Below are 27530 nucleotides of genomic sequence, written 5' to 3' on the forward strand. Positions count from 1 at the left end.
CCTTTTCAAGAAATATAACATTAATTTTCATGGGCCTCATATCCTTACCAATAACTCTTGTTCACTTGTTTACTTTTGCCACATTTTTTAGGGTGTTCTGCAGAATTTGTGCACGTTGAATTTTCGATTGTAAATTCTATTTCATCTTCTATTTTATTCAATATATTATATGCCACATGTATAAAAATAATGTTGTATATTTTGTTAGGAAAAAATTTTTATACACATGATATATGTATCATGTTGAATGAAGATAAAAAATAAAATTGGATTTGCAGTAGAAAATTCAATCGGAGCGGACACTAAACTTGTAAATTAATGATTTTCTTCAATTATTGCTATTAATCTCAATCATTAGCTTTTAGTGAGAGTGTAGTTTCTTGCCGCATCACACACATACATACATACACAGGTATAAATAAAATACTTGAAAAGCTAATGCCCTTTTGTTCCTAGGATGCAAATAGGCTGCCAACTTTCCAAGGATTGAGGTGAATGAGTATGCATGTCCCCATTCTTGCAGTAACATTCTACCGTACGTATTTTCTTCAAAAGGACAGTATTAGAGCTTCACTTCCTCACCATATATATATATATACACACACACTCCAAGTACTTCTGACAACAAAAGATTCTCGAAACACCAACCATATATATATATGTGTATATACTAAAATCAGGAAAAAAAAAAAGACAAAAGAAAAATTCACTCGCAAATGTTGTAATTCGTTGATGTCTGCTGTCTGTCTGTGGAGTTCATGTTCATCAATGCAAGAAACTGGAAATTCCAGGTTCCCTGAGAAGGCCCCCAATGCTGGTAATGTACGTAGTTTAACTTTCTGGTGTTCTAATTGTTCACGCACTCTTTCACCAAAGTATTTAATTTCCACACACACACACATATATATATATATTGTCTCGCAGTAGTGGTATTTATGTGCTAAACTTTCAACATAAATGTAATGAACAGAAAAGAGCTTCTTTCATGCAAGAAACTATTAGTTATCCTCTTCACCGGTCTATCGCATCACATCATCTCATTCTTTCACTTTACAGTTCCATTGAACGTTCTTTCCGCATCTCATTCCCTTCCTTTTTAACCACATTTCTTCTGAAAATTTTTGTCAACTTCTGTGAAAAGCACAAGCAATAATATATATCCTTACGCACAGTGAACGTATATATACTGTCATCTCACATCGAATTCGATTACTGACAAGGAATTTCAGCTGAGGTTTCAAGACTTCTTTTTAAGCACAAACCTGATAAAACTTTCAAGTGTGTGTACGTATAATTTGAGTTGTCATCCGGTAAAGATGGAGTCTCCTTTTAGTAATATATATACAGTAGGTAGAGAGTGCAGGACCATTTTTGTATGTACATAGTTGTCTCTCTGTTTGAGAATTTGTAGGCTTTACCACTACTTCAAGTTTAGTTATATAACTTATGTGTAAAGGAGAAGAAAAGCTTTTGAATGGACCATTATTCCAGCTGCCAAGACAGGGAATCAATGCCACTCTATATCCTGGACTTCCAAGTCAAGCTATTTAATTTGTTGTCTGGACGCACCCCAAAATTAAACCCAATTTCTCTCAGCATATTTTAATCCAAATCCAGTTTAGCTAAAAGTGAATTCATTGTGTGATAAGTGCAATATATATGTGGTGTATTGATTGGTGTATAGTTTAGAGAAAAGTGACCAATCACTTTTTATAAATCCGTGATTGATTTAACTGGTTCCACCCAACTTGATTTGGGTAAGAATTGTTTTATTGCTGCTTTTTCTAGAAATTTTACTGAAAAATATTTGTTGCCAAGACCAGCTTTTCTAATTATAGCGAGTAAATATTTCATTTCTAATTTTAATTTTGACATCACAAAAATTTTAAATTCTTAACTGTACCTTGGCATAATTTGTTGTAGATCAAATCAAGGAGTAAAGACACTAGATGAACAAACATATACTGCATTCGCTGCTCTAAATTTCACCAAGACATTACATAGTATTACAGTTTGGAGCTCTTAAGAATTGATCAAAAACTAGACTGTCATATTCGGTATTTGACCTATTTTTTTATAAAAGCCTCATACAGGAACACTTGTGTCCGTCTTGCAGAAGTTATTTGTCCGAACAGCACAAAGCATTGTACTACGTACGTACTTGACAAATTCTTGATGAAAATATAATTCTTGATGACAATTTAACCCTGATGATGATTTCCCAATTAATCAAAAGAGATTTTACATTACAAAATGGGATACAGATATCTTGATCTTACTGTCCATTAATAACACAAACATTACAAGGATGGATCGATTGATTGGTCGATCTGCTCTTCCAGCCTCTCATGCAGTTTGATTCCATCACTTTATATATCTTACAACATCTTTACTATAGTTTTTTGGCCTCTTAATTTAATTAATTCCAAGAGGCCGGACGGCGCAAGGTACAAATAATTAATCCCATGATCAATAGTTAAGTCATATTTTCAAGATTTTTATTATTTACAAGAAACTGTATAATGATATGCACTCCCCACACCCATCTCCATCCCATATCATGCACACAGTCTTGCTTTGCTTGGCAAAATTCACTTCCACAGATCAATCTGACAACTGGAAGACGACGTTGAGGCGTTTTCCTGTCCCAATATTTCTTGCTTGTCCAAGTTTCTGACAATGAGGTTGGAGTGATGTTCGCTGGCTGGATATGCATCACTACTTATTTCCTTTGTAATTTCCTCCTGGCTGAGCTGAGACGCCACGAACTTGTCGAGCACCCTCCAATCCGTCGTCACCTGATCATCGAGCTGTTGATCACTAATATTGTTGTTTCTCAACACTGACTGAAAATTCTGATCAAGGGTTTGGTGAACGTGCCGTGACGATGACTGCATATGGAACGGCAATTGTGGCTGCAGCACTTTCGGGCTTTCTAGAAGGGGAAGTTGAAGAAATTGATTATGATCAGCATGTGGGATACTACTCCCGTACTGCAAACAGCTCATCTCCTTCTTGCAAGAAGGCGACGTATACGCAAAATTGCACGGTAGGTTATTGGTATAAGAATGCTGCTTTGGGGATTCCATTTCCGGCATGAAGGAGACATGATCGTCGTACCAAATGGGTGAATCGTGTTCGCTGAGTTTCTGCGTGCTGGCTATTCTTTTCTTGAAAACCCTGCACACTACCCATCCTTCTTCCTGATTGCCAGAAAATGATCATATACTTAGTTTGTTCATATGAAATTTGAGCATTGTACATATATACATATATATAGCAACATTAATTATACCTGAGGAGCTCCGTTTTCGTCTGTCTCGAGTCGATATTCGTGCATAATCCAATCTGATTTCTGGCCATTAGGAGCTCTTCCTTTGTAAAACACCAACGTTTTCCTCATCCCAATTAAGTCGTGTTTCGAATAAATAGCCTTGTCCCGGCCCGTGGCTTTCCAGAACCCTGCTGCTGTCGCTCTATTCGTGCGTGTTCCGGTCGGGTATTTCTTGTCCTTGTGGCTAAAAAAGTACCACTCGTTTTGCTCTTCTGTTCCTAATCTGCATAGCTCTAACAAAATCAACAAAAACAATATCAACTTTTTGCTTCTTGTATTGTTTAATTTTCTTCAACACTTGAGAGAGATTCTTGATCATAAAGAAGACACAACACAACATACCTTGAAGATCCCAAGGCTCAATTTTGTAAAGATCAACGTCTTTGATTACGTCTAGGTCGATACGTCGTGATGTAACCTTCCTCCTGAGGTAATAATCGACGAGTTCTTCGTCAGTGGGATGGAACCGGAAGCCCGGAGGAACATGTGGGAAAGAATTCATACTCTCCTGATTCAATCTGAGACCTGCATCATTTATTAATCATATGTAGTTACCTAAATTGTATATAGTGTTTTTATGCTCCGAAATTGTTTAAATTACCAAGTTACAGAATAACCTATTTCAAATATTTTTCAGATCTTTTATTGCAATTTTACATTTAGTCTTGTCATTTCATTTCAACATTCTAAAAGTCGAGAAACACTCATGTTTTAAGAATATCATGAATTTTCTGAAATCTATCTACATTTAGGACAAATGAATATGTATATGCAACCTCACCCCACACAACAGTACTTCAAATAAAATATTTCTCAAGTCAACTATATATATTAAAGGAAAAGGTTGATCCGTGTTAAGAAAAATTCTAATTCGAATAAGATTTGACTGAATCCAAACCAAATACATATATATCTTATGCTGTCGATCGTGCATCACGTACGACTACATAAAATATTTTTTGATATTCATTTGAGTAAGAGTGAGATTCAGATTCTAGAAGTGAGAGATCATATTGATCAGATATTTACGAACATTATACGTATCTTGCCGTTGTCATAATAATAATCATAAGATAAACAAATGGTTACCATATATATGAATGAGTTTTCCTATGCAATTAATACGATTATTTTCTATGAGTCATAAATAATGTAAGTGCTGTGGAAATTATGAAGTGAAAATGTGATGATATAACTATATAAATATTGCACATGATGATTATGTGTCAGTATTAGAGAGTGAAAATTATAGCATGCTAGAAATAATACTGATCCAAAGGTGCAATAATGGACTTACATTCTTAGTAAAAGAAAACTATCACCTACAAAAAGTGTAATGAGAATAAGGGGAAAAATAAGAAGGAATAAACATTTCAAGGTATATATAGAAAGTAACACTTTTTTTTTTCCTGAGAAAACAAAAATCAGGAAATTATACTTATCATCGTCATGAAATAATTAAACAAATTAACGGGCTTTTTTAATGAGAAGATGAATGTGTTTTATGAAGTCATGTTTGGCTGAAAACACACACACATACACTGTACTAAAGTTGAAAAGCACACGTTAATGGCTGATATGCAAATTCATTTCCACATACCACACACACACACACAGAGGGATGCAGAAGAACCCGAATAAATAATAGCAAATCGAACCTTGGAAATTTCCAAAAATCCCACTGATCGGGCCGAGTAGACTACTTCGATCTGGCCCTCCGGAAGTGGAAAGCCTGTGTCTGTAAAAGAAGTAGGAGCAAGAATTTGGACTGAGGAAACCCGGGCCCGAATCCCGAGAATGCTCCAAAACTAGAGGAGATAAAGTCCTAAAAGTCCAGACAACAAACGACAAGACCAGACACAACAGAGTATGTCCAAAAGAAGAACCTCGGGATTTGAACCCTTTGACGGTCTTAACTCCACGCAATGTCTTCTTTCTGTCGGCCCGAATCAGATCCCAAGAACTGGCTTCGGGCTTTACTTGTTCTTGTGAATACACGAAAAACAAAACCAGGAAAAAAAAAAAAAATCAAAAACCCTACTGGCTGAGCAAGGAAGAATTGAAGAACAAATAGGACTTACACACATATATATGTCTACACACACGAAGTAGAAATTGAAGCAAAGCTAGGTTTCTAGAGAGAGAGAGAGAGAGAGTGGAGCCCTAATGATGAAAGGTTAAGTAGATTGATGAATGAGCTAACATTTTTATTTTGATTGTCTCTCTCTCGCTGTCAACAGTGAGCTGAATTGTTGGGAAAGTTTTTGTGGAGCGAGAAAAGGTGGCGGGGAATTGGCAGAGAGAGAGAGAGAGAGGAGCAGCGTGTGGACAACCGCTACCCGCAACTGATAGAGACCTCTTCTTGTAGTAGAGAATTTATGTCATGTTTTTGCGTTCAATTATTTATCTCATTTAATCACAAATTTCTGAAATTAATTATAATTTCATTCCCATAGAGTTTTGGCTTAACTATAGTCACGACACATTAAGTGTTCATTTTTATGTATTTATCGCTAATATATATATATATATATATATATATATATGCCAGATTTGGATAGAGAAAATATTAATTATCTTTATATATATGTGGTGTGTCAAGTTTCTTTTCTTTGCTTTCTTTTCCTCTTCGCTTTTAATTCATCTTTTTCCATGTTGGTCTTCAAATACTCAATAAGTGAAATATATAATTGTTAATTTAGTTCGAATTTACTATGATATGATATATATTTCTTTATTATTTTTAGAAAAATAGACTTTCTATTCAAGTATTGTATTACATTGTTGATCATTTTTTTGACATTATTACATATATATACATTTCGAGCTTTGTAAATATAATAATGAAAAGAAATATTTTATACACCTAATTAAATTAAATTAGTAAAATAAATCCTTTGAGAGAGAGAGAGAGAGAGAGAGATGAAAAGGGAGTAACAAGAATGTATGAACCAATACGAAACAGTGTGTCTTTGGTAAGACTCCCACAAGGCACCAAACCATAAAGGCCTTTTGTTTCTTGGACATTAATTGACGACTCAAACGTAACAGTCTGAAACCCATAAAGCAAAAAAAAAAAACCCATGTGTCCGAATGGGGAAAAACGGGCCCCATTTACCCCCCACCCCCATCTCCCTTTGTCCCCACCACCATTACTCATCACCAATTCAATTCTATTCGGGCCCCAAATGCGCACGGTGGATACTCGATTGTGGATATGGGTACTGGTAATTATAATTATTATTATGTGAATTGTTGCAAGACTTTGTTTTTGTGTGGTGACAAATTACTTTGGTGTTTGTTATGTTTAATGATGATTGTTGTAATTAATTAGTCCTTGTCTTATCTCATTTATTTAGCTTCTTAACTTTCTCAATTATTACCGCTATCATTAATTATTGGCTCCACCCATGGTTAAAACCCATGATTTTACCTTTTCTTTATTTCTAACGTGTTACGTGCTTCCACAAATGGGCGTGGTGGTAATTCAGATTGGATTTTTCGTCTTTAATCAACACTTGATGTAATAAAAGTCAATGAAAGATGTAAGGATTTCATTGAAGAGAGTTCATAATGAGGTAAGCATGACCGCTTTCTTCTCTATTTTATCTTAATTAATTACATTTATCAACCTATAATTTTCACTTTTAAGACCTCCACTCATCTTCATCGCTCTCAATTTTAGTACAAACCATACCCAGTACCACTTTTAACCTTTGTAATAGAAATTGGCCTGTTTTTATAATAATATTGGTCGGTACATTAAAATATTAAAAAACAATTAAATACATTAATAGTTTTAAATTAAAGCATATATCATAAGATCCCAAACCACTTTGAAACCTTATAAATATATTACAAAAAATTGGATAAAAATCTTGAATACAAACGAAAACCATTGAAAAATTATGAAATTACTTAAAGAAATGTGATTTTTGTTATGGTTAATTAGTATAATTAAATATTGTAATGGATACTAATTAATTATAACTATATCACAAAAAAAATCATAACAAATGTTCGTAAAAATTTTATCTAATCGTAGTAGAATATAAGCAGTATTGATTTATAGTGCAGGAACTAATTATTTTTTCCTTTATCGAATTTGAATGGAAAAAAAAAAATCCTGAATAAAAATCATTGCAGCTTGATTTTCACAACTAAGATAAAACAATTTAAATCGTAAAAAAATTGCGAAACAATTGATGAGATGATCTTACAAGATGGTCCAAAGGGCATAAAAATAAAAAAAATAAAAAAGGGGTACCAAAAAATTCACTGTTTGATGATAATAATGATGATATATTGGGAAGACATCATTGAACATACCACCTTATTGTTGCTCGTCACCAGTACGCTTCCCACACCACCACCGACTGTAATTATGATACCCCGTTATGTAATGTATACAATTCCATATCTATACATACGGTATACGTATGTGTCATCATCATGTATTTTTCATCACTATGTACACATATATATATATATATATACATATAAATGAAGGTTAATTAAGTTTATATATGATTAAATTAATAACGGGCCGGGCTTAAGCTTGTGCAGTCGCTCTCTCGCCCCTAGTTTTCGCCTCCGTCCCGTTTCATTAGATATCACGTAGGGTGTGTTTGGCACCAATGCTTGATGCTAGGAGAGTGGTTCATTAATGAGATCATAAACATTTAACTTTTATTCACTGTCAAATTTTCTTCCTGGAATTAGTCAACCTAAAGTACATACAAATTAAAGACATTGGAGTTTTTCTTACAGTATTTCTCTGCCGCTCGAATCAGTTGAAATAATTATTTTATTTTTTCGCCAGTTATTTTTACAAGAACACGTTCAAGAACGACATTTCAGACATTCACCATTCGGTATTCGTGATTAATTAATTGCTTATGACCACATTATTTAGTCGAAAATATTGCAAAAAATAATTACATTAGAAGAAGTAGGGAGTATTTTTAAAAATAATTAATATATGAGAAAGAAAATAAAAAATAGTTGTGTTGGAAAATAGTAAAATGAGGTATAGGAATAAAAATAAATAGAGCGTGGCAAAATAAATAAAAGACTAAGGAAAAAGAAATCCTAAAGAACTAAAAAAGGGCAAAAAGTGTGGGACTCGGAATCTTTCCGTGACGGATATGTTCACATGACATCATACCACCCGTCCTAACGGGATTGGGTGATCAGGGAAACGCCGTTCCGCGGATGACGTGGTGGATGAATTTTACGCCAACCAATCGCATTGCGGGATCCGTACTATTTCTTGGGTCCCACCAGCTTCATTACCTCATGGCGCACCAACTCCCACATCTGTCCTCCCTGCGACGCCGAGCCCTATAGTCTTCTTCTTCTTTAGCTTCCGGCTTCTCCATCTCTTGTGTTGGGTCCCACGCGCATGTCTCTTTGGGTGCTCCTGAAGTCAAGCACTCCAATTCACAATAGTACCCGAATTGACAATTGTGCCCTCACTGCTCCAAATTGTGTATAACCCCGGGTATTTATCATTTTGAGAAATATTTATACGTTATAATTTCTAAAAAATATGTTATATTTAATATAAATAAATTCTAAATCGTTTAATATTTATAGATTCAGTAAATATAATTTTTTTCACTTGAATTACAAGAAAGAGAAAGGGAAAGTTATATTTTGACGGCATCCGAATTATACCCGCTTTTGCACTTTGCCATACACGATCTTTTTCTAATTGATTTTTTTATTCGAAAAATATCACATGCATAGTAAATATTATATATGTAATGCATTTGATGTTTTTATAAATAAGAAAAAAATGATTATATATATACAGTGCGAGTTTTGAATGAATTTTTTTAAATAATAAAGTAAATAAATAAATAATAATAAAAAAAAAAGAAGATAGCTATTTGAACATGTGTAATTAAAAACCAACAGTATGATGGTAGGAAAAGAGGTGGGAATCATCACGCGGAAAATGGCTAAAAGGAGTGGCCAAGGCTACCTAAAGTTCGTGAATTTGAAGCCAACCACAATGGAAAATACTCCCACCCCACACAACAAAATACAATTATATATATTTCTTTTATTTATATTTTCATTTATTTTCTCAAACATTTTCCTATAATTTTTCCACTTTCTTCAATCATTAAAATACCTACCTTTCGGATTAATTTTTTCAATAATATTTTACTGATTTTAATATTAAAGTGTTGGATCAGGCCACTCATATTATTATTATTTTAATAATAGTGTAACAAATTAATTTTATCATAACTATAATAATAACAAGTATACTTTTAATTTTGGTTGTCCATTTGGACCACAACAAATGCAAAAAAAAAAAAAAAAAAAAAAAAAAAAGGAAAAGTGGAAAAAAAAAAAAAAAAAAAAAAAAGAAAAGGAAAAGTGTATAAAACTTCGTGATGAGGTTCAAAAATATCTACGGAGTATGTGAAAGTATACGTATATATAATAAGTAGTAAAAGATATACTCGAGTATGTATATAGCATATAAATACATGTAGGTCATAATTCATGGAGCTATTCAAATATCTCATCATTTTGTACAACATAATGAATGCGAAGATCAATTGATAATAGAGATCCATGCCAACGGGCCGGGTCTCGAACGGGTTTGTCAAAATTTGAAACCCTCTCCATCAAGAAAATCTTGAATTCGATGGAGCCGATTAATATGGTTAAGGATAAGTTGTAAAGAGGCTCCCCTAAAATTTATTTTAATTATAAATCTCTTATTATTGTTTGAAAATTTAAAAATATCTTTTCTGAAATTACAAATACCCCTTCAATGAGTTGTCATAAAGTCTTTGTTAGAATATATTTTTGTAATTTTGCAAAAATAAGAATGTATTTTTTAATATGGCAAATTTCAGCAGAACTCATTGTCATTAAATAAAAATATATATTTTTAAAAACAAATAAAAATTCCATAACTCTATTGAAAGGTTAATTTTTATTTGTAAATTTTGTATGTGCATGGTTTAGGCATTAAATGATATTTAAATTTTAATATTGTTATTTATATATACATTAAAATATTTATAAACTACTTGTGTCATTATTTTAATTTATAAAAATATTAAATTTATGTATTATATGTAATTATAAGTACATTATAAATATTTTTAAAATATGTATATATATTTTATATAAGTATATATAAAAACCAGTCGTTGCACGGTTTTCGCGAGCATATAAAAAATTATAGTGTAAGATGAATAGAAAAAAAGATTAAAAAGAAACAAAAAAGACACAAAATGCAGTGAGGTGATAAATCAGAAAAAAAAATGTGAGGTGAAATAAGAAAAAAATATATTATAAATGTGGGTTTACTAAAAATATGAAGAATGTGAGAGAAAAAAATCTGATAGGTTTTCATAAGAAAATTTGTAAGAGCAAAAAATATGGAGAACATGGGTGGGAGTGAAAAATAAAATAGAGGGTTGAGAGGAAAAAAAATTAATTATAAAAATAATTTAAAAATATTAAAATTACTATTATGTGCAATTATTTTTGAAAGAATAAAATGGACAAAAGGGTAAAATAGACAATAAAATTAGTACAATTATTATTTTTTTATAATAATATAAATATAAAAAAGATAATAATTAAAAAATAATCGGGACAGGTTCGGGTTCAATCACTAAAACCTGAGATATCTATATTAGTTTTTCCATTTGGACCAATCACGTAAGAGTGATAAATGAATGAGATCCATTGATTTGTTTCTAGATATTGTTTTTTTCCTTTGTTTTATTTACTAATATAAAAAAGAAAATACTTCTCATTTACAACTGTTTGATTTATGACATTGTAATATTAAATTTTAAAATAATAATTATATCCTTAAATATTTATATTGATATAAATATTTATTTATTTTAAATGGAAAATTAAAATTATATATTACAGTTTTATATACATATGCTAATATGCGAAATGAACATCTCATTTATGTCATGTTTCATAATAAAATTGCTATTACACCACAGTACCAAAAAAGACAAAATCAGAATAATGTTCAGTACGACAAAATTGATTTGACTGGAATTAGGGTTTAGAAGGAGAAGGATGAACGTAGCGTTGTCTGAAGAAAAGCAAGTGATGGGCGTATGCGACGGGATTACGAGTTTGTACTTAAATTCATCTTTGTCGCCACAAACCACAATTCATTCCACTCCACTTTCCAAGTTGCTAAGCCCAAATGGAGTTGAGCACAACTCTCAAATCTCAATCCTCTTGTCTCAAATTATGTATAGGTAATAGGCCCATCAAACATTTCATCACCTGCTAATCCAATTCTACCTTTCTTTCTTATTACATCACCCTTCTTGTTAAGATTAATTTTCGGACAATCTACTTCTGCACTCACAACACAGTTAGGTGTTGGTATGTTTTGAGCCCAAAACCTTAATAATTTTAGCATCTCATAATCTATTACATTTAATATTGGCTAGAATTTGAAATGTATATAATTTATACGAAAAAAGAATCTACTTAAAACACACAAGGAAAAACAATTCTAATATAGTTTCGAATAATTTCTGTCATAATAGCATGACATTTACAAAAATTAATCAACCAATAAATCACTAAAAAAATCCATAATACAACAAACAAGACGTAATCCAACATCATAACCCGGCTGTAAATGGAACCCCAGTGGAAGGCAGCCAAGCCCGACCCGCTATAAGATTCGCCACCGTGAACCGATTTGCCACATTTGGACTCCTTATCGCATGGTACCCAGGCCACTTGACCCGGTTTCTCGTGGACCCACCCGGCCCGAAGTTCTGGTACTCCCCATAATACAGAGTACTCAACGCGAAATCCGAGTCTTCCCACCTGGACCAACCCTCGGGGCTCACCAGGCTGTCGAGGTAGCTCTTCATAATCACGGTCCGAGAGTACTGCTGCCAGGGCCGGCCCAGATAGGTTTTAAAAGATCTGACAACGGGTCTGAGGTCGGGTGCGGGCATGACCCGGGAGTTGTGGATGGAGATACCCGTGTTCTGGAACGGGTCGCCCCTGCCCTGAGCAGTGATGACGTTGGCCTGGCCGACGAGTGGGCGGCGCACGTAGATGATGCAGTTCTGGAAGACAACGGCGGCGTTGCCGAAGATGAAGTCGATGGTGCCGTAGATGTAGCAGGCTTTGTAGAACTGGCGCTGGGCGTGGACGAAGAGAGTGTCTTGGTATCCTTCGAATCCGCAGGCGTAGAAGACGGAGAGGTCTGAAGCTGACCGGAGCGCCACCGCTTGCCCCTTCTGTGGCCCCGCGGTGTTGCGGAATGTTATCCCTCGGGCTATGAATCCGATACCGTCAATCCCTGGGGTTGAAATATATCAGTAAAATGAGATAAATTTAGCAGAAGTTTTTTTTTTGAATCCGATACCGTAAATCCCGATGGGATTCAAATTTGTGATCTTTAATTTATTTATGAAACTTCAATTTTAACCACCAGACTATAACATTATTAACGATCCGGCCTTTATCTTTGCATTCAAAAATACTTCAATAAGAAATATCAAAAAATTAATGATTTATTATTTTTTTTTATTTTTTCAATAAAAACAAAATGTGTTTTTATTAATGATATATGTAGCACGAACTAATGATTTGATTTGAAAAGATTAAGAAGCTTCTGTGTCTAAAGTCAAACTATATATGTAATAATAATAATATTCATAAAGCGACAATCCGTAATTTGAAATTAAAGTTTAAGCGAGGGGTCAATCAATATTTTATTACACTAATTAACATTGAAATATGCTAAAAAGTTAACTTGATGCAATTGATTGATTCAAATGCAATTCTCCGAAAAGAAAAAGAATCTTGCACATATACAACTGGTATATGCTTTTCTTTCCTCATTAAATTATATTTTATTACAATTTTCCATTTTCTTCACAGTTAATTAGGTATGATTTATTATTCATTCCATTAATTACATGATAAATATACATATTCATCATATACAATTAATTTAAATTTAGTATAAAGATCGATTGCAGCTAATTTTTCGTATTATGATCTAAGTATATACAGGAAAGTAAGATACACATAGCAATTAATGCAGCAATTTTTTATATATTACATCCGAAACATCATAAATAACTAAGTAAGAAAAATATGAAATTGTTTAATTTTTCAGAACTTTTGAAACCTTACACTAATTAAAATATTTTTTATCAGGTCTCAAATTTTCAGTTACAATTAATGTATCTTAATTACAGTTAATACGAGATTAATAAATAGATAAACATACTGTCTTAAGAGCAGAGGGCCAGCTGATTACTAATTTATTTGGCAAAGTAAACTATATATATATATATATATAGGGAGAGAGAGAGAGAGAGAGAGATTTCTCAAATTGTCTTTAATTAATGAATGTGTCATGTTCGTCCTGTAACAAATTATTAATGGAGAAAATTAATGATAGATCTGCTAAATGTATATAGCAATAATTAACGAAATAGGAATCTGATTCAACATTAATTACTACGTTCTGACCTCATTAATATCTCCAAATATTTAAATATATATAATATAATTTAATTAAAAACCAATACAAAGATTGCAAATGCATGAAACTAATAAATATATATATATATATATATATATGCAGTATACCAATACAAAGATTGCAAATGCATGAAACTAATAAATATATATATATATATATATATTTTCAGCTTTTCATTAATTAGCCTATTCTAGTCATATTCGGACGCATGCACGCATGCAGCTCTAACCGTGAGTCCTCAACTATAATTTCGTGTTTCATTTTATGTGTAGAGAGTACTTTTGTTTTTGTAAGAAATATATATATATATATATATCATGAATTTTACACGTCTTGTGATAACGATTTACAATAAAAAAAAAATTCAAAAACTGTAAAATTGTATATAGCGATTAAAGTGAATAAAACCATTCATTTTTAATTTAAGTTTTTTTTGACTAAAATTGCATTGTTAAAACAATAAAATTTTTATTGGGGCTAAATAAACACGTAAACTATATTTGTCAATTTATATATATATATATATTATGATTGATATAATAAAAAATAAAAATTTAGGGGCCGACACAGTAAATATATTTGGATTAGTATGATACGATAAAAGACAAAATTGTAGTCCAGAATCCAAAATAAAGTGAAATTTTTTAGTTAAATAAGTTTAGATCAAATTAAATTAATTTTTTAACATTATAAATAAATTATATGATAAGTTATTGTACTTGTTATATAATTGATTTAAAAAGATGATCAGATTTCACAAGAAACTAAGATGATGATGGGCGAATAAAAACCCTAAAGCACAAAGTGCAGAAAACTGACCAACAGTTGCAGAACTATAGGTGGTGAAGCCCGTCGAGACGCTCCGGCTGCCGGTGATCACCGTATACCTAAGCCCATCTCCCACCAGCATCACCTTATTCATCGTCCTGCTTATCAGTATGTTCTCCCTATATACCCCTCTCTTCACATACACAACCACCCTCCCATTCCCCACCCTCCTCGCCGTAGCGTAGTTGATCGCCGCCTGGATCGACCTGAAGTGACCCGACCCGTCTTTCGCCACGATCACGTTCGCCCTCGACGCCAGCTCCAAGTCCTGAAGCAGCTCCCTGTCCCGGCCCGACACCCACGCCGGATACCCGTTCTCATCACTGGAATGATAACTGCTCGACGAGTTGTCGAGGAGTCCGCCGTTGGTTGCGAGACTGTTGCTTATCAGTTCGGAAACATTGCCCGACAGAATCGGGGAGCTGAATTTGGTGACATTGAGGTCGAGGGAGCCGGAACGGCAGATCTCGATGTTGGTCAGCGCGGTGCTGAGCCATGTCTGTGCGTCGAAGTTGGTGAAGCTGGCGTTAGTTTGAATGCTCTGCAGAGTGGTGTTGAGTTGGAGGATTGTGTTTTCAATGAGGTTGTTGCAGTCTCGGTTGACTATGGTTTTCCTTTTGCTCCGGCACCGGCTGCCAACGTTGTTGGCCTGGGTGTGGGCGTGGACGGCCCGGTCCAGCGCAGCCTGTATGGTCATAGTTCGGAATTCCTCCCTGGATTTAGGGGTGAGTTGGGCCATGAAATAGGTGCAGGGAGCGGGGTGGGGGGTGGTGCTGCACCACCAGTCGATGCCATTATTTGTGGTTTCAACGTCTGCAAGAAGGCTATAAAAACACAGAAAAGAAACAAAGAAGAAGATATGAATTGTGATGATAGACATGATGAGGGTTTTTTGAAAAGTTTAATGTAGTATCATGATAGGTTTAATTAGGTTTATGATGAATTTAAGAAGAGGTCTTGAATGGTTTTATGTCTTTATAGAGGGATTTTGACAGTTGGCCTTGTTTGAAATAATTAAAATTGCATGAAAAAATAATGTAAATCAAAGTTGAAAATCGAGTGTACGTATGTTTAAAGTGACGAGATCCTTGTTTCATGGATCACGGCCATTACACTCAAGGGGGTGTATGGATTGGATTTATAATTGATTTTGCCGTATCATCGTGTCAAGAGCCATTCATTACAACAACTTGATCAACATACCATTAATTTTGTATATTTCAGAAATAAATGAGAGACAAAGAGAAAGATGAAGATGATAGCATTTATTGTTCCAAGGGTACTACTGTACGTATAGTGGCATCTTTTGATCAATCTCAAATCCTATACGTCAAACCCTTTTTTTTCTTTCTAAAATAAATGGATGGGGTAATAATATTTAAATTCAAAATCTTTTCTTTTGAAAAAAAAATAATTCAAATCAGATTTGGTTAAATTTAAATCAATTATATAACAAGTAAAATAATGATATCATCAATTACGTGAAGTTCTTTTAAATTCGCTAAGAATCATAGGACTTCGATTTTATCAACTGAACTAGGCCATATTGGCCACTAAATACATGAAGTTAATAACTTGAGTGGGGTACTAAATTAAAGTAAATTGGAGATGAGAGAGAGAGAGGGAGATAGCTTGAAGTGTTTGAATTGCTTAACGAAATTCGCGCGACGGCCAAGTGCGAACACAATTAAGGTGGCAACAAAGGCGTGATTCCCGAGCTGAAGTAACAACAAACATGAAGAAATTAAGTATAAGTCGCTGGTGAATGTGATTCCGTACGCATGCACATCAAACTGAAATCGTGTTTGGCTTGATTCCGAAGCTAAGAAGAAGCCTATATTCCACGATTGTAATAATTAGTTAGTTAAACAAGATGTCTGACCCTTACCATTTAATCTGCAGCTTAGCCATGTGCTTACCACTTCTCATTACGCTATTTTCTCCTGCTTTTTTCATCCCAAATATCCACTTTATTATATACTGTTTTTTGTTTTTCGGTCAAACAAACAAAACCTAATTCTTTGTAAATTATATATATGTCATGGAGGTCAATTAATTAGTAATTAGTGTTTGGTTTCGTTGGTTTTTGTGAAAATATATTATTCATTTTAATTTCTACAATATATATATATATTTGGGAAGATTTTTATGAAACGTGTTTGATTTTTTTTTTAATTTATTTTGAGAAAATTATATATGAAATCGAACGTATACTTGAACATCGTACGCGTCTCCTCAAAATGTGAGTATTAAATATTTAGAAATTTGAGGAAAAATATTTATGGATAAATGAGTTCCTTAGGGTTTGACTCTCATTATTTAGAAATTTATTGAATATTTTTTAATATTTAATGAAATTATACAATTTTTTTATCGAGGTTTAAAATTATTAATTTTGTTCTTATTGTCATTATTTTAGAAAAACTTTACAAAAAAAAAAAATTGTCGAGCTTAACATGTAATGTTTGGTATGTATGATTTGTCACTCTTTTAAAATTGTACATGAAATAATCGCAAATATATTGTATGTACATTAGAAAAAAATTTACTCTTGCTTCCATTTTATTAAATATGGATTTGAACCCATAGAAAATGATAATTATTAACCATAGTTAAATAATATTAATGTAATAAATTTAATTTATTTATTATGGTGAAAATATTTATCATGACTTTTTGAAAATCACGACCAACAAATGCTGAGAATTGATTATAATTAAATATTATATTTTCTGGAAAAATGATGGACGCCATATATCAGATGTGAGTTGTAGACTTCTTCAGTGGTGAAAAATGTCCACTTATTGGGTTTAAATAGAAGAAGGTGAACACAAATCCTAACTGACTGAACTAACAAATTGTACATGTCAACATTAAGTGATTTACACGTGAAGATATGATACAAGAATCATAAAACAGAAAATATGTAGTGATCTCCCTCGATTCACGATCTCATTAGTCAGGCGAGCAACTAAGGGGCTGATCTGCGACCTCCTCAGTCAGCTCGTTCCGCAACCTCAGCCAGGATCCCAATTGCGATCAGCCTCAGCATTCCCAACAGATTGGTGCAGTTTGAAATATATGATGTTCTTAATATATATATATATGTATGTATGGTCAAATATAAGGTGTTGAATCATTTTAAAAAGAAAAAGAAATATAAGGTGTAGGGCTGCACGACAGCGTTTAGTTATATTGGGTTGGGCTGACAGGGTGGCCCTTTTATAAAATTGATGAAGTTTTGCTCAGCCCAGATCCAATCCCTTTTTGTGGGCTGGACCTATGAGATCTAACTCCATTTAGGGCCCACTAAGAAATTATGACACAATATAACTATATTCTAATTTAAGGTAAAATTATAAAATTAAAATGGACTTTTCTAATAAATATTGTAATTAGAAACATTCTCTAGTTTTTTAAAAATTATAAATACTCATCTTAATGATCGATTAATAAATACTCCCTCAACAGCTCATTGTAAAAGGTAGACAATCGTTAATTACAAATGCACATTTATAATTTTATAAACAACGAAAACATATTTGTAATTATAGTAAAAACATTAATTTTGATTCATTTGTTCCCATACTTTATATAAAAAGCAAAATTGTTGGCCGCTTATAAATTACGTAACTAAAAAACAATAGAAAACGATGTGGTCAAAATCGTTGACAACATTATAATATCAAATGCTAACTGATTTTGGATTTCGCACCCTACTTTTAATACATTAGATTCGAAGATTCCGAATTAGACTTGATTTCGGAATTAAGTTTAATTTCATAGGTGGTGTATATATATATATATATATATCTTATATGTATCGAGCGTGAAAATATCTATGAAAGATACGAATCGTATTCTATTATAGTAACAATAATGTAAGTTCTTGTTAATGTGATTCGATTAATTCTCACTGTTTGATATTTTTACATATTTTTCATAAGTTCTGATGCAATATTTTTTAATTTTACTGTAATTTATTTTTGAATTAATTGTTTCTATTTTGATGAGATTATATATACCATACTAACTTGTTTTTCCATTTCCCCCATTTTTCCCATTTGATAAATTTAAGCTTGCTACATATACTGCATATATATATTGGCAATTTTTACAGTAAATATTAAATAAAATACGAGATTACAGAAAAGCCCTCTTATTTGCACGTAAGCAACATCGATGTAGATTTTCGATTTTTTAACTCAGATCAATTATAAAATTATCATATATATATATATATATATGTATACATGTAATATATATGTTTATTATCGTAAGTACTTAGGTTAAATTCCTGGGACACAGCATGATGAAGAACACATATTTTAGTGCAAAATGAAGATCGACTCCATTCAGTTGATGTGTGAAGTTCACTTAAAGTTGAGTAGATGTGGATTTCACTTAAAGAACCAAACATACCTCTTCATTCCCATGCATATATACCAACACAACCTTAATTAAATCATCGATCAACAAATTAAAACAGGGTTTAAGGTATATTTATTAATTATATATACTCCTAATTCATCACTGTCCGATCACCTCTCATATTCATGAAATCAGTAGAAATGATGGGAGGGAAGATTTTGGTGTTGGTCGTGTTATTAGTTTGTTATGTCATGACCAGTAGTGATGCAAAGCCTAATTTGCATGATTATGGTGATGCCTTGTCCAAGAGCATACTCTTTTTTGAAGGGCAGAGGTCCGGGAAGTTGCCCTCCACGCAGCGTTTGACGTGGCGGAAGGACTCCGCCCTACGCGATGGCGCCGACCAGGGTGTAAGTGTCTTTTTGTCTTGCCTAGTTTGGTGGGTATATTCCAATTTATTCAAATCACTGTCGAATTTGAGCTGTTTTTTATATTTATAAGACATTGAATTTTATTTTTAAAATAATTATTAAGATGTTAAAAAAAATATTTTATTTTTTAAAAAGAATTTATAAATTCCTAATATTTGAATTTATAAGCTCCTTTTTGAAAATAATTACCAATAAGCTCTCAAACACATTATAAATTCTTAATTTTTAGAAATTAATTTCTACTACATTTTTAAAGTTATTTGCGCCAACGACCCCATTAATTAATCATAAAAGACAATAAAGTCCTTTTGATGTATAGGTGGACTTGACGGGAGGCTACTACGACGCCGGCGACAACGTGAAGTTCAATTTCCCAATGGCATTCTCAACAACGTTGCTGGCGTGGGGAGTACTCGAGTACGGCAAGTCGATGGGAGGCCGTCCGATGGTCGACGGACTACTTCCTCAAATCCACCGCCACGCCTGGCGTCGTTTTTGCTCAAGTCGGCGACCCCAATGGCGACCACAACTGCTGGCAACGTCCCGAGGACATGGACACTCCTCGAACCGTTTATAAGGTTAGTGAGAAAGCTCCCGGATCAGAAGTTGCGGCGGAGATAGCGGCGGCGTTGGCGGCGGCTTCGTTGGCGTTCAAGGCTTTCGGAGATAGGCCGTACTCTAAACTGCTTTTGCAAAGGGCCTCCAAGGTAAATATTCACCTATTATTAGTAATATTGTAAATTACTATTGACTCCTTTTACATTTGTCTAAAAATTTATAAATATCTTTTAAAATTAAAATAGTCTAACAAATAATTCACGACAAAAACATAAGTGTTTTTAAAGTGAATCGGTTGCATGTATTGAGAAATATTAATTTCGACAAATTTATTATAATTATTTGGTTTGTAATTCTAACTATGGTTTACGTTTTGGTGTTGCTTATAAAAACAACAGTTGATAATTATTGATACTGTCGTATTTATTATAAATTTTTTATTTATGATTACGATCTTTATCCATTACAAAAAGTTTTGTAATCATGGTCATTAACCATTGCCCCTGGCACGGATGTTCCATTTTTTTTAATAATTAAACTACTTTTTGGCAAGAAAATTTTGGTAGATACGTAGTTTGTGAATATTTGGAGTAATAATTAATTTGTGTGGCAGGTATTTGAGTTTGCAGACAAGTTCAGAGGTTCTTACAATGAGAGCATTGGGTCGGGAGCATGCCCTTTTTACTGTGATTTCAGTGGGTATGAGGATGAGTTGCTATGGGCAGCAGCTTGGCTTCACAGAGCCACTAAAAGCCCTGTCTATTGGAATTATGTTGTGCGCAACATACAAAACTTTAAACCAAAGATTGAAGGAGGCATTTCCGAATTTGGATGGGATTCTAAACATGCTGGAATTAATGTTCTTCTTTCTAAGGTATTTTCCTATATTCCTACATTAAAATTTAGAGTATATTACAATACTCTCTCTTAAAGTTTGATAAATTATATCTAACACTCTTAATTTTTTGTTTCCATCTAACCGCTAGATCCATCTTTTAATCAAAATTTAACGAATTTGTTGATATTAGTAAAAAGTTGAATGAAAAAAAATTCATATTTACCTACGATTAACTTAAGGGTAGTTTGATTAAAAAAAAAAAGATTTGTTTGATTTAAAATAAGTCAATCGGGTAATATGAATTTTTGTTTAATTTTTTTCGCTATTATCAATAAATTCAATTAATTTTTATTATTTGAGAAATCTATTTGTGAGATAAAAATAAACCCGAAAATATTGAATATAATTTTTCAACCCCAATAAAATATAAATCTAATTGCACCAAATCTCAGACAAGGATGCTCCAATTATCCTTAAAATTTATTGCACAAATCATGAGCAAGGTTGGGGTGATTCTTATTAATATGTTCATGCAGTATGTGCTAAGCCAGCAGAGCTTAGAAGCAACAACTCCTTTCCTCTCCTACGCGGACGACTTTGTGTGTAATGTGTTGCCTGAATCTCCAACCAACACAGTCAGCTTCTCTCCTGGTACTTGTCTCTCTAACTAAGTTCCTATGTTATTTCATCATGTTTTACTCCAATAAATTAAATAAAAATTGTAGTAATCTGCCAAACAATTTTATTGCAGGTGGACTTCTATTCAAATCAGGAGTTTGTAACATGCAGCACACGACTGCTCTCTCATTTCTTCTGTTAGTGTATGCTCGTTATTTGAAAAATTCCAAACACGTGATTCGATGCAATGATGTAATTATCGCTCAAAATCAACTTGTTCGTTTCACGAGAAAACAGGTAAAGAATATAATTGAATATTCATGGTCTTAATGCATGCATATGTGTAATAACACAGAACACCCCCTAAACGTTAAATATATTTCAAAAAGAAGTTCATTAGTTTTGGAAAATTACACTGAAACCCACACTACAGATCATTCTTCTTGCTATTTGATCCTTAGGGTGAAATTCGTAGTCTAAACATGATTTGAAGGATTTTCAGTGGCATTGCTTGGATCACTTTTACAGACAAAGCTTTACCTGTTTATTGAAAGCTCCAACACAGATTAATGTTCGTATACGTGCAAGAAATATAATAACCGATATAAACGAATGTATGTGAATTTAACTTTCTAAAATTAAGGGATCTATTCGTAATATATCTAAACTCAGAAGATTACGTGGATGTAATTATCCCTTTTTCTCAACAAGGAGTAATTTTGATCAATGTGTCCTAACATAATGCAGGTGGACTACATACTAGGTGACAATCCATTGAATTCATCCTACATGGTGGGATATGGCACAAAATTTCCCCAAAGAATTCACCATAGGGCCTCTTCATTGCCCTCCATAGTTCAACAGCCACAGCACATCGACTGCAAGGGCGGCACGCCCTATTTCTTGACCGATCAGCCTAACCAAAACCTGCTGATCGGAGCTGTCGTGGGAGGGCCCGATATCCATGACGCGTTTGCAGATAATCGTATTGATGCTGCAAAGTCGGAGCCGACTACGTATGTGAATGCACCTCTTGTAGGCCTCTTGGCCTACTTCAAGGCTCGTTCTTCTCATTAGGAGAGTTATTTTTGTGTTGCTTGGTTGAATTTTTCTTCTATCGTAGAGGATCGATAGTATTAGCCCGTGGAAATTGATGATTGGAATGCCTTATAGGCCAATAATACCAAATACCTGTTGACGGTAGATTAAATTTTTCCCAGTGAATATAAAGTATACTTGTAATTAAAACTACAATATCAAGAGATGTGCTTGTAATTTTATAAAAAGCACAAAATAAAAAATTATGGATAATGGATCACAGAGTTATGCAAAAACAGGTTTGAAAAATAAGTTAAATTATTCAATATTTATTAAATAACCATCTCATCTAAAAGTTTAAACTGTTATAGAGGAGAATCATCTAATATCTTAACATGCCACCTCACGTATAAACTGCAAACCCTGCATGTGAAATATTTCTTTTATAAATGGGTGATAATAAGATTCAAATCCAAAATATCTTATTTGACTTGACTCAATAGTATATTAAACGATCACTTTATTTAAAAATTTAAACTATTAGAGAATAATTATTTAATATTTTAAAAATACTCGATACAATATTGAGTAGCAAAAGCTCATCAAACTCAATTTGTTAAACAAGTCAAATTATTCAATTCACGATTCAAAGACAATTCGTAAAAACATGTCTGATCTCGATTTCTTAAACATATGAAATCAAGTTTGAGTGTTATATTTTGTTTAAAAATTTTAAGTGACTCGAATTTGATTCAATCAATTATCAACATCAAGTTATTTGAACACAATTTGTATTTCATTCAAATAAAGTTTGTTTGGCTGGTTTCAATTATCAATCCAACCAAATCCTTAATGTTTGTTAAATCTGATAAAAGGTCTGATCTTGTAACTCCATCATTATTATGTTGTGTAAGGTATTCGCTGCTTTAATTTTTAAAGAAATTCACCAATTTTTAAAGAAATCTTATAGCTCCTGTAGAAGTAAAAGCGTATGACAACTTTCCATTTGGAAATTGTGAGTTTAGACAAGCGATTTAACTAAACAACTTACTGAAACAAGAAACGAAGATCGAAGGAGAAAAACAGTAGTAGAAAAGGAAGAGGAAAAATCGCAGAAAAATAGAAATTAAACCGAAAAGGGGAAGAAATGAGTCAGAGGAAATCTGTAAATGGGAGGCCATCTGGAACCGACGGTTCCGATTTTTCCTACCGCATGGTCGTCGATTCCAGTACGCTCTCTTTTTCAATTGTTTATCTTTCGTTTAACGATTTCCCCCCTAAATTTGATGAATTGTGTTTGATTTCTGTGGAATCTTCGTTTTTGTTCTTTTCTTTTTTATGGTTGATTTGAAGGATATAAAAAGGTAGCTGCAGGAAAGTCTCGTCTCTGCTCACTGATCTTTGTCCAGGTACTTTTGGGTATATATTTTCTGGTCGATTTATTTGTTGATTTACGGAGAGGAATTTTGGAGAAAAGGGGGATTTGGGATGGATATTAGGGATTTAGCTATATCGTGAACTGAATGATTTCAATCGAATGTTGTTTTCCATATTCAGTACAACTTTTTTCTGTCGCATTCTGATTTGCTCAATTCCTTGCAGGCTTTTGTTCAATTTCTATCTGCGGTAGGTGTATTTCTATCTACAAGGCAAGGAGGCAGTCTTGATAGACTTTCTGTTTCGTCTGGCGTTATTTTCTTTATTTCTCTGTTAATAGGGGAATTAGGTAGGCTGAAACATCCTTTCGTTGATATGTAAAGTTGCTGGCAGATATTGGGTTTTGATGTGAATATTGTATACTCATTTTTTATTGTGAAGGTAGAAAGCGCAGCCGCGTTAACCTTTTGAAGTTCTATTTGATTGGATCATCCGTTGCGGCCCTAATCTCAATTGCTTGTCTCCTTAAGAGTGAAAATTCACTTGAGGTAGAGTCACTTTACTCTTTCCTCCTGAGCATTTCTCTTTTCAAGTTCTAAGACAGAAACTTAGCTACTACCTGAAGATAAAAAGGATGTTAATAATGTTTGGACAGTGTCTCGTTGAACAAGTTTATGACTGAAATTCTATGTCAAGGATTAAAATTTCATTTTGTTTGTCCATGTAGCTGAAAAAACTCTAGTAAGTGAAGTACACATACATTAGATGATTTAACAATAACAATTTTGGTTGATTTATGCTCGATCAAACTCAAGGATGCATATTGTATCCATCCAAATTGTCAGGACATACAGTTGCATCCTGGACTCCCTTAAGTCCGTCCTATCAATATCTGCATCTTAGTCTCAAGCAGGCTATTACGATCCACTAGCTGTGGGATTGATTATTGTCTTCGTCTTATGTCTGCATCCATTAATTTTCATGAAATGTAAAGCTGTTTGAATCATACTTAGGCACTATATTAGTAGTCCACCCTTCTCCTTGAACACTGAACCCTCTACTTAGCAGTCCTTTGCACCTTTGATGACCTATAAATCTGTATATTATTTTTATTCTCGGGTTATAATGTTGCTTCTTCCTGTCATAATTAGAGGCAAAGAGTGGGAGATGGAAAATTGCTAGGTTGGTTGCAAGTAGGATAACCTTGACATGCTTGTTTGGGATATGAGTTTCCCAACCGAAAATTTCTTTAACAACATTAGTTACCTTGATAAATTTTCTATCATATTCATTGTTATAGTTGTCTGACTGAGTTTGTGAGCTGAAACTAGTTGCAGTTCATAATTTCGCTGAGATATTTGTTAACTCTGACCTCATTACACATATCCATTCTCTTTATTTCATCATCTTCTTTTACCCGTCTAACATTGCGCTGAATTTTACTTCAAGCAGGGCTGCATTAATGATCATTAATCCACACCTTTTTTTTAAAAAAAAAAATTGGATGGAAGGTTTGGCGTCTCGAAACTCCTCCACTCTTTTTTCTCCTTCCCCGTCCAAATTTATTAGCCTCCCATCCGTTATATTGAAATCAGTATTTGAGACATTAAATTTGGAGTTCTGCCAGTTCTTCTATATCACAATTGTTCTGCTAAGAAGGAAGTATCAATTTCACAAGCTATTTTATAGAAAGCCCTTCGTCCAAGTACCATTAATCAGAATTCTTAAATGAAGTTTTGGGTTACGCCTCAGTCTGGGTGTTCATTGGTACCTTTACCATGGGGGATTTTATAGTGTAGCTTGAAATGGAGTTCCCATTATAATCCCACCTCTGGTACAGGAACTGTGAGGAGACTCATCCTGTGTGCATATGGAACCATGGCCAGTTGATGAGCACAATGACCAAACTAACAGCTTCTTGACAATCACCCATATCTTTCACTAAACAAGTTAAATTGTATCGAAAGCTGCCTGAGAATAATCTGGTTCTAACGCATAAGTAAAAATAACTTCATTGATTCTAACATCTGTAAATATGTTACAACCCAATCTGTAAAATATGTGGGATTCTAAACATCTAAAAGATTCACATGCACTGTTCTTTTTTTGTTTTACATATATGCACCCACCTACTCAGACCCAATCAATGGGATTTGAACCCAACACCTCAAGTGAGTAGTGGAGCTCAAACCATTGGGGTGTGCCCTAGAGGATAATTAACATGCACTTGCTTGGGTTCTCTTCTGACTTTTCAAGTGGAAATCTGATTCGTGAAAATTTTCCATTCGTTATTCAAGTAAAAGGAAGAAAGACTTTTCTGTTACTCAGCACTTTGTTCCACTGAAATGCATTGAAGCTCATTGAAATCTAGAAAGCATAGTTTTCTTTATTAATTTATTTTCTTAGGTTGAGTATTATTTGTTTGAGCTATCTAAATCTTTAATTCCAATCATACAAATCGACATGATTATCATGAACGCTTACATTCCGACCAATTTGTGTGAAAAGGTTATCAAGGATTTGAGTAGGTGGGAGACATCAAAGTTTGAACTCTTAAAGATTGCTGCTGTTGTACTTGGTAAATTTCTTTGTCATTTGATATATTACTCGAACGAAATGCAGAAGGTTAAATAAGTTTCTTGTTCACTTTGTAACGGCACCGTCCTGCAGGGGTACTGGTACAGATATTTGCAATTGCGGTGGGAACCTCTCTCATTCACAATATGGCTCCTCCCAAGAGGGCATCATGATGAGTTTTGCTGGTTTTAACATGAAGGGACACCCATCGTTTCTGGTTTCTACGTTGACATACTTCTTGGCCAGCCGGAAAATTCTTCTCTGTTGTACCCTTTCTCTTTTCAATATCGACTGGTTTCACATTATAACAATACATGGAGCAAAATTTTGAAGACGGAGTGTAGTTCATGTACTTTCCTTTCAAATCGTACCTGTGTCTTAACATTTCAAAAAAATGGGTATGATTTAGGGTCATTCTTAAGAAGTCCTGATCTTGCAGCTTGTGGACAATTGTGAAGAGATATGTTGAATTTACTGTATGAGTGGTCGTAAAGTCAAGATCTTATCAATTTAAGATGACCTTGCCTAGTATATTGCTTGATTTAACAATGAACTATTATTACAAATCCGATCATCTGTTAAATTTTAATGAGAAATTGTTAAAAAAATAAAAAGGTCTTCCGAGACATTAAAAGTATAAGAATAGAATAGGGTTAGTATATCCTGATCCCATCCAAGTCAGTACCCCCACCTTCATCAATAGATTGAGGGACATGCGTTTTTAGATAAACATATGACTTTATATTCTTACAATTGCACAAATCTGTCAGTCAATATGCATCTAATACCTTTTTGTCACTTTATTACATCCCCAACTACATTACTGACTTTGACTGTCGGAGAGCTTGCGGTCCTAACAACTGTTTACTGTTTCTGGCAATTCCTGTAGCATTCAACCTCAACGAAAACAAAGAGATGGAAACCCATCTCAACTTCTGCTTCTTTACCTTATTTTATTATTGATTATTATGATAAGTATGATTATGCAATAAGGCCCCATAAATGGCATAATCCAGTGGCCACGAA

General features: G+C 33.4%; 3 protein-coding genes and 1 pseudogene across 3 annotated transcripts; 2 read left to right on the plus strand and 2 right to left on the minus strand.

Annotated features, from left to right (window-relative positions):
* Positions 1–717: 717 nt before the first annotated feature.
* Positions 718–5347, minus strand: LOC105179221 (NAC domain-containing protein 7). Its single transcript, XM_011102821.2, has 4 exons — positions 4993–5347; positions 3677–3859; positions 3296–3567; positions 718–3203 (listed from the first exon to the last, which is right to left on the minus strand). Exons 2-4 carry the CDS (start codon positions 3834–3836, stop codon positions 2592–2594), a joined length of 1044 nt encoding a protein of 347 aa, XP_011101123.1. The 5' UTR covers positions 3837–3859; positions 4993–5347; the 3' UTR covers positions 718–2591.
* A 6508-nt stretch (positions 5348–11855) lies between these two features.
* LOC105179222 (probable pectinesterase/pectinesterase inhibitor 59) lies at positions 11856–15891 on the minus strand. Its single transcript, XM_011102822.2, has 2 exons — positions 14688–15891; positions 11856–12671 (listed from the first exon to the last, which is right to left on the minus strand). The coding sequence occupies exons 1-2, from the start codon at positions 15574–15576 to the stop codon at positions 11977–11979; spliced, it is 1584 nt and encodes a 527-aa protein (XP_011101124.1). The 5' UTR covers positions 15577–15891; the 3' UTR covers positions 11856–11976.
* Positions 15892–19300: 3409 nt separating this feature from the next.
* Positions 19301–22673, plus strand: LOC105179273 (annotated as a pseudogene).
* Positions 22674–23561: 888 nt separating this feature from the next.
* LOC105179223 lies at positions 23562–26932 on the plus strand. Its single transcript, XM_011102823.2, has 6 exons — positions 23562–23779; positions 23904–23959; positions 24153–24276; positions 24369–24475; positions 26436–26505; positions 26598–26932. The coding sequence occupies exons 1-6, from the start codon at positions 23698–23700 to the stop codon at positions 26675–26677; spliced, it is 519 nt and encodes a 172-aa protein (XP_011101125.1). The 5' UTR covers positions 23562–23697; the 3' UTR covers positions 26678–26932.
* The last annotated feature ends 598 nt before the right edge of the window (positions 26933–27530 follow it).

Source organism: Sesamum indicum, unplaced genomic scaffold, assembly GCF_000512975.1.
Source record: "Sesamum indicum cultivar Zhongzhi No. 13 unplaced genomic scaffold, S_indicum_v1.0 scaffold00128, whole genome shotgun sequence".
NCBI classification, from domain to species: domain Eukaryota; kingdom Viridiplantae; phylum Streptophyta; class Magnoliopsida; order Lamiales; family Pedaliaceae; genus Sesamum; species Sesamum indicum.

What these genes read in the sequence shown, in the direction of transcription:
- LOC105179221 (XM_011102821.2), bottom strand. Translation starts at nt 3,836, where the DNA reads ATGAATTCTTTCCCACATGTTCCTCCGGGCTTCCGGTTCCATCCCACT. An exon ending in TGAGCCTTGGGATCTTCAAG is followed by an intron (nt 3,568 to 3,676) that starts GTATGTTGTGTT and finishes TGATTTTGTTAG; the next exon opens with AGCTATGCAGATTAGGAACA. An exon ending in ACGAAAACGGAGCTCCTCAG is followed by an intron (nt 3,204 to 3,295) that starts GTATAATTAATG and finishes TCTGGCAATCAG; the next exon opens with GAAGAAGGATGGGTAGTGTG.
- LOC105179222 (XM_011102822.2), bottom strand. Translation starts at nt 15,576, where the DNA reads ATGTCTATCATCACAATTCATATCTTCTTCTTTGTTTCTTTTCTGTGT. An exon ending in CTATAGTTCTGCAACTGTTG is followed by an intron (nt 12,672 to 14,687) that starts GTCAGTTTTCTG and finishes TTTCAACCCCAG; the next exon opens with GGATTGACGGTATCGGATTC.
- LOC105179223 (XM_011102823.2), top strand. Translation starts at nt 23,698, where the DNA reads ATGAGTCAGAGGAAATCTGTAAATGGGAGGCCATCTGGAACCGACGGT. An exon ending in CCGCATGGTCGTCGATTCCA is followed by an intron (nt 23,780 to 23,903) that starts GTACGCTCTCTT and finishes GTTGATTTGAAG; the next exon opens with GATATAAAAAGGTAGCTGCA. An exon ending in AGAGTGAAAATTCACTTGAG is followed by an intron (nt 24,476 to 26,435) that starts GTAGAGTCACTT and finishes TTGTGTGAAAAG; the next exon opens with GTTATCAAGGATTTGAGTAG.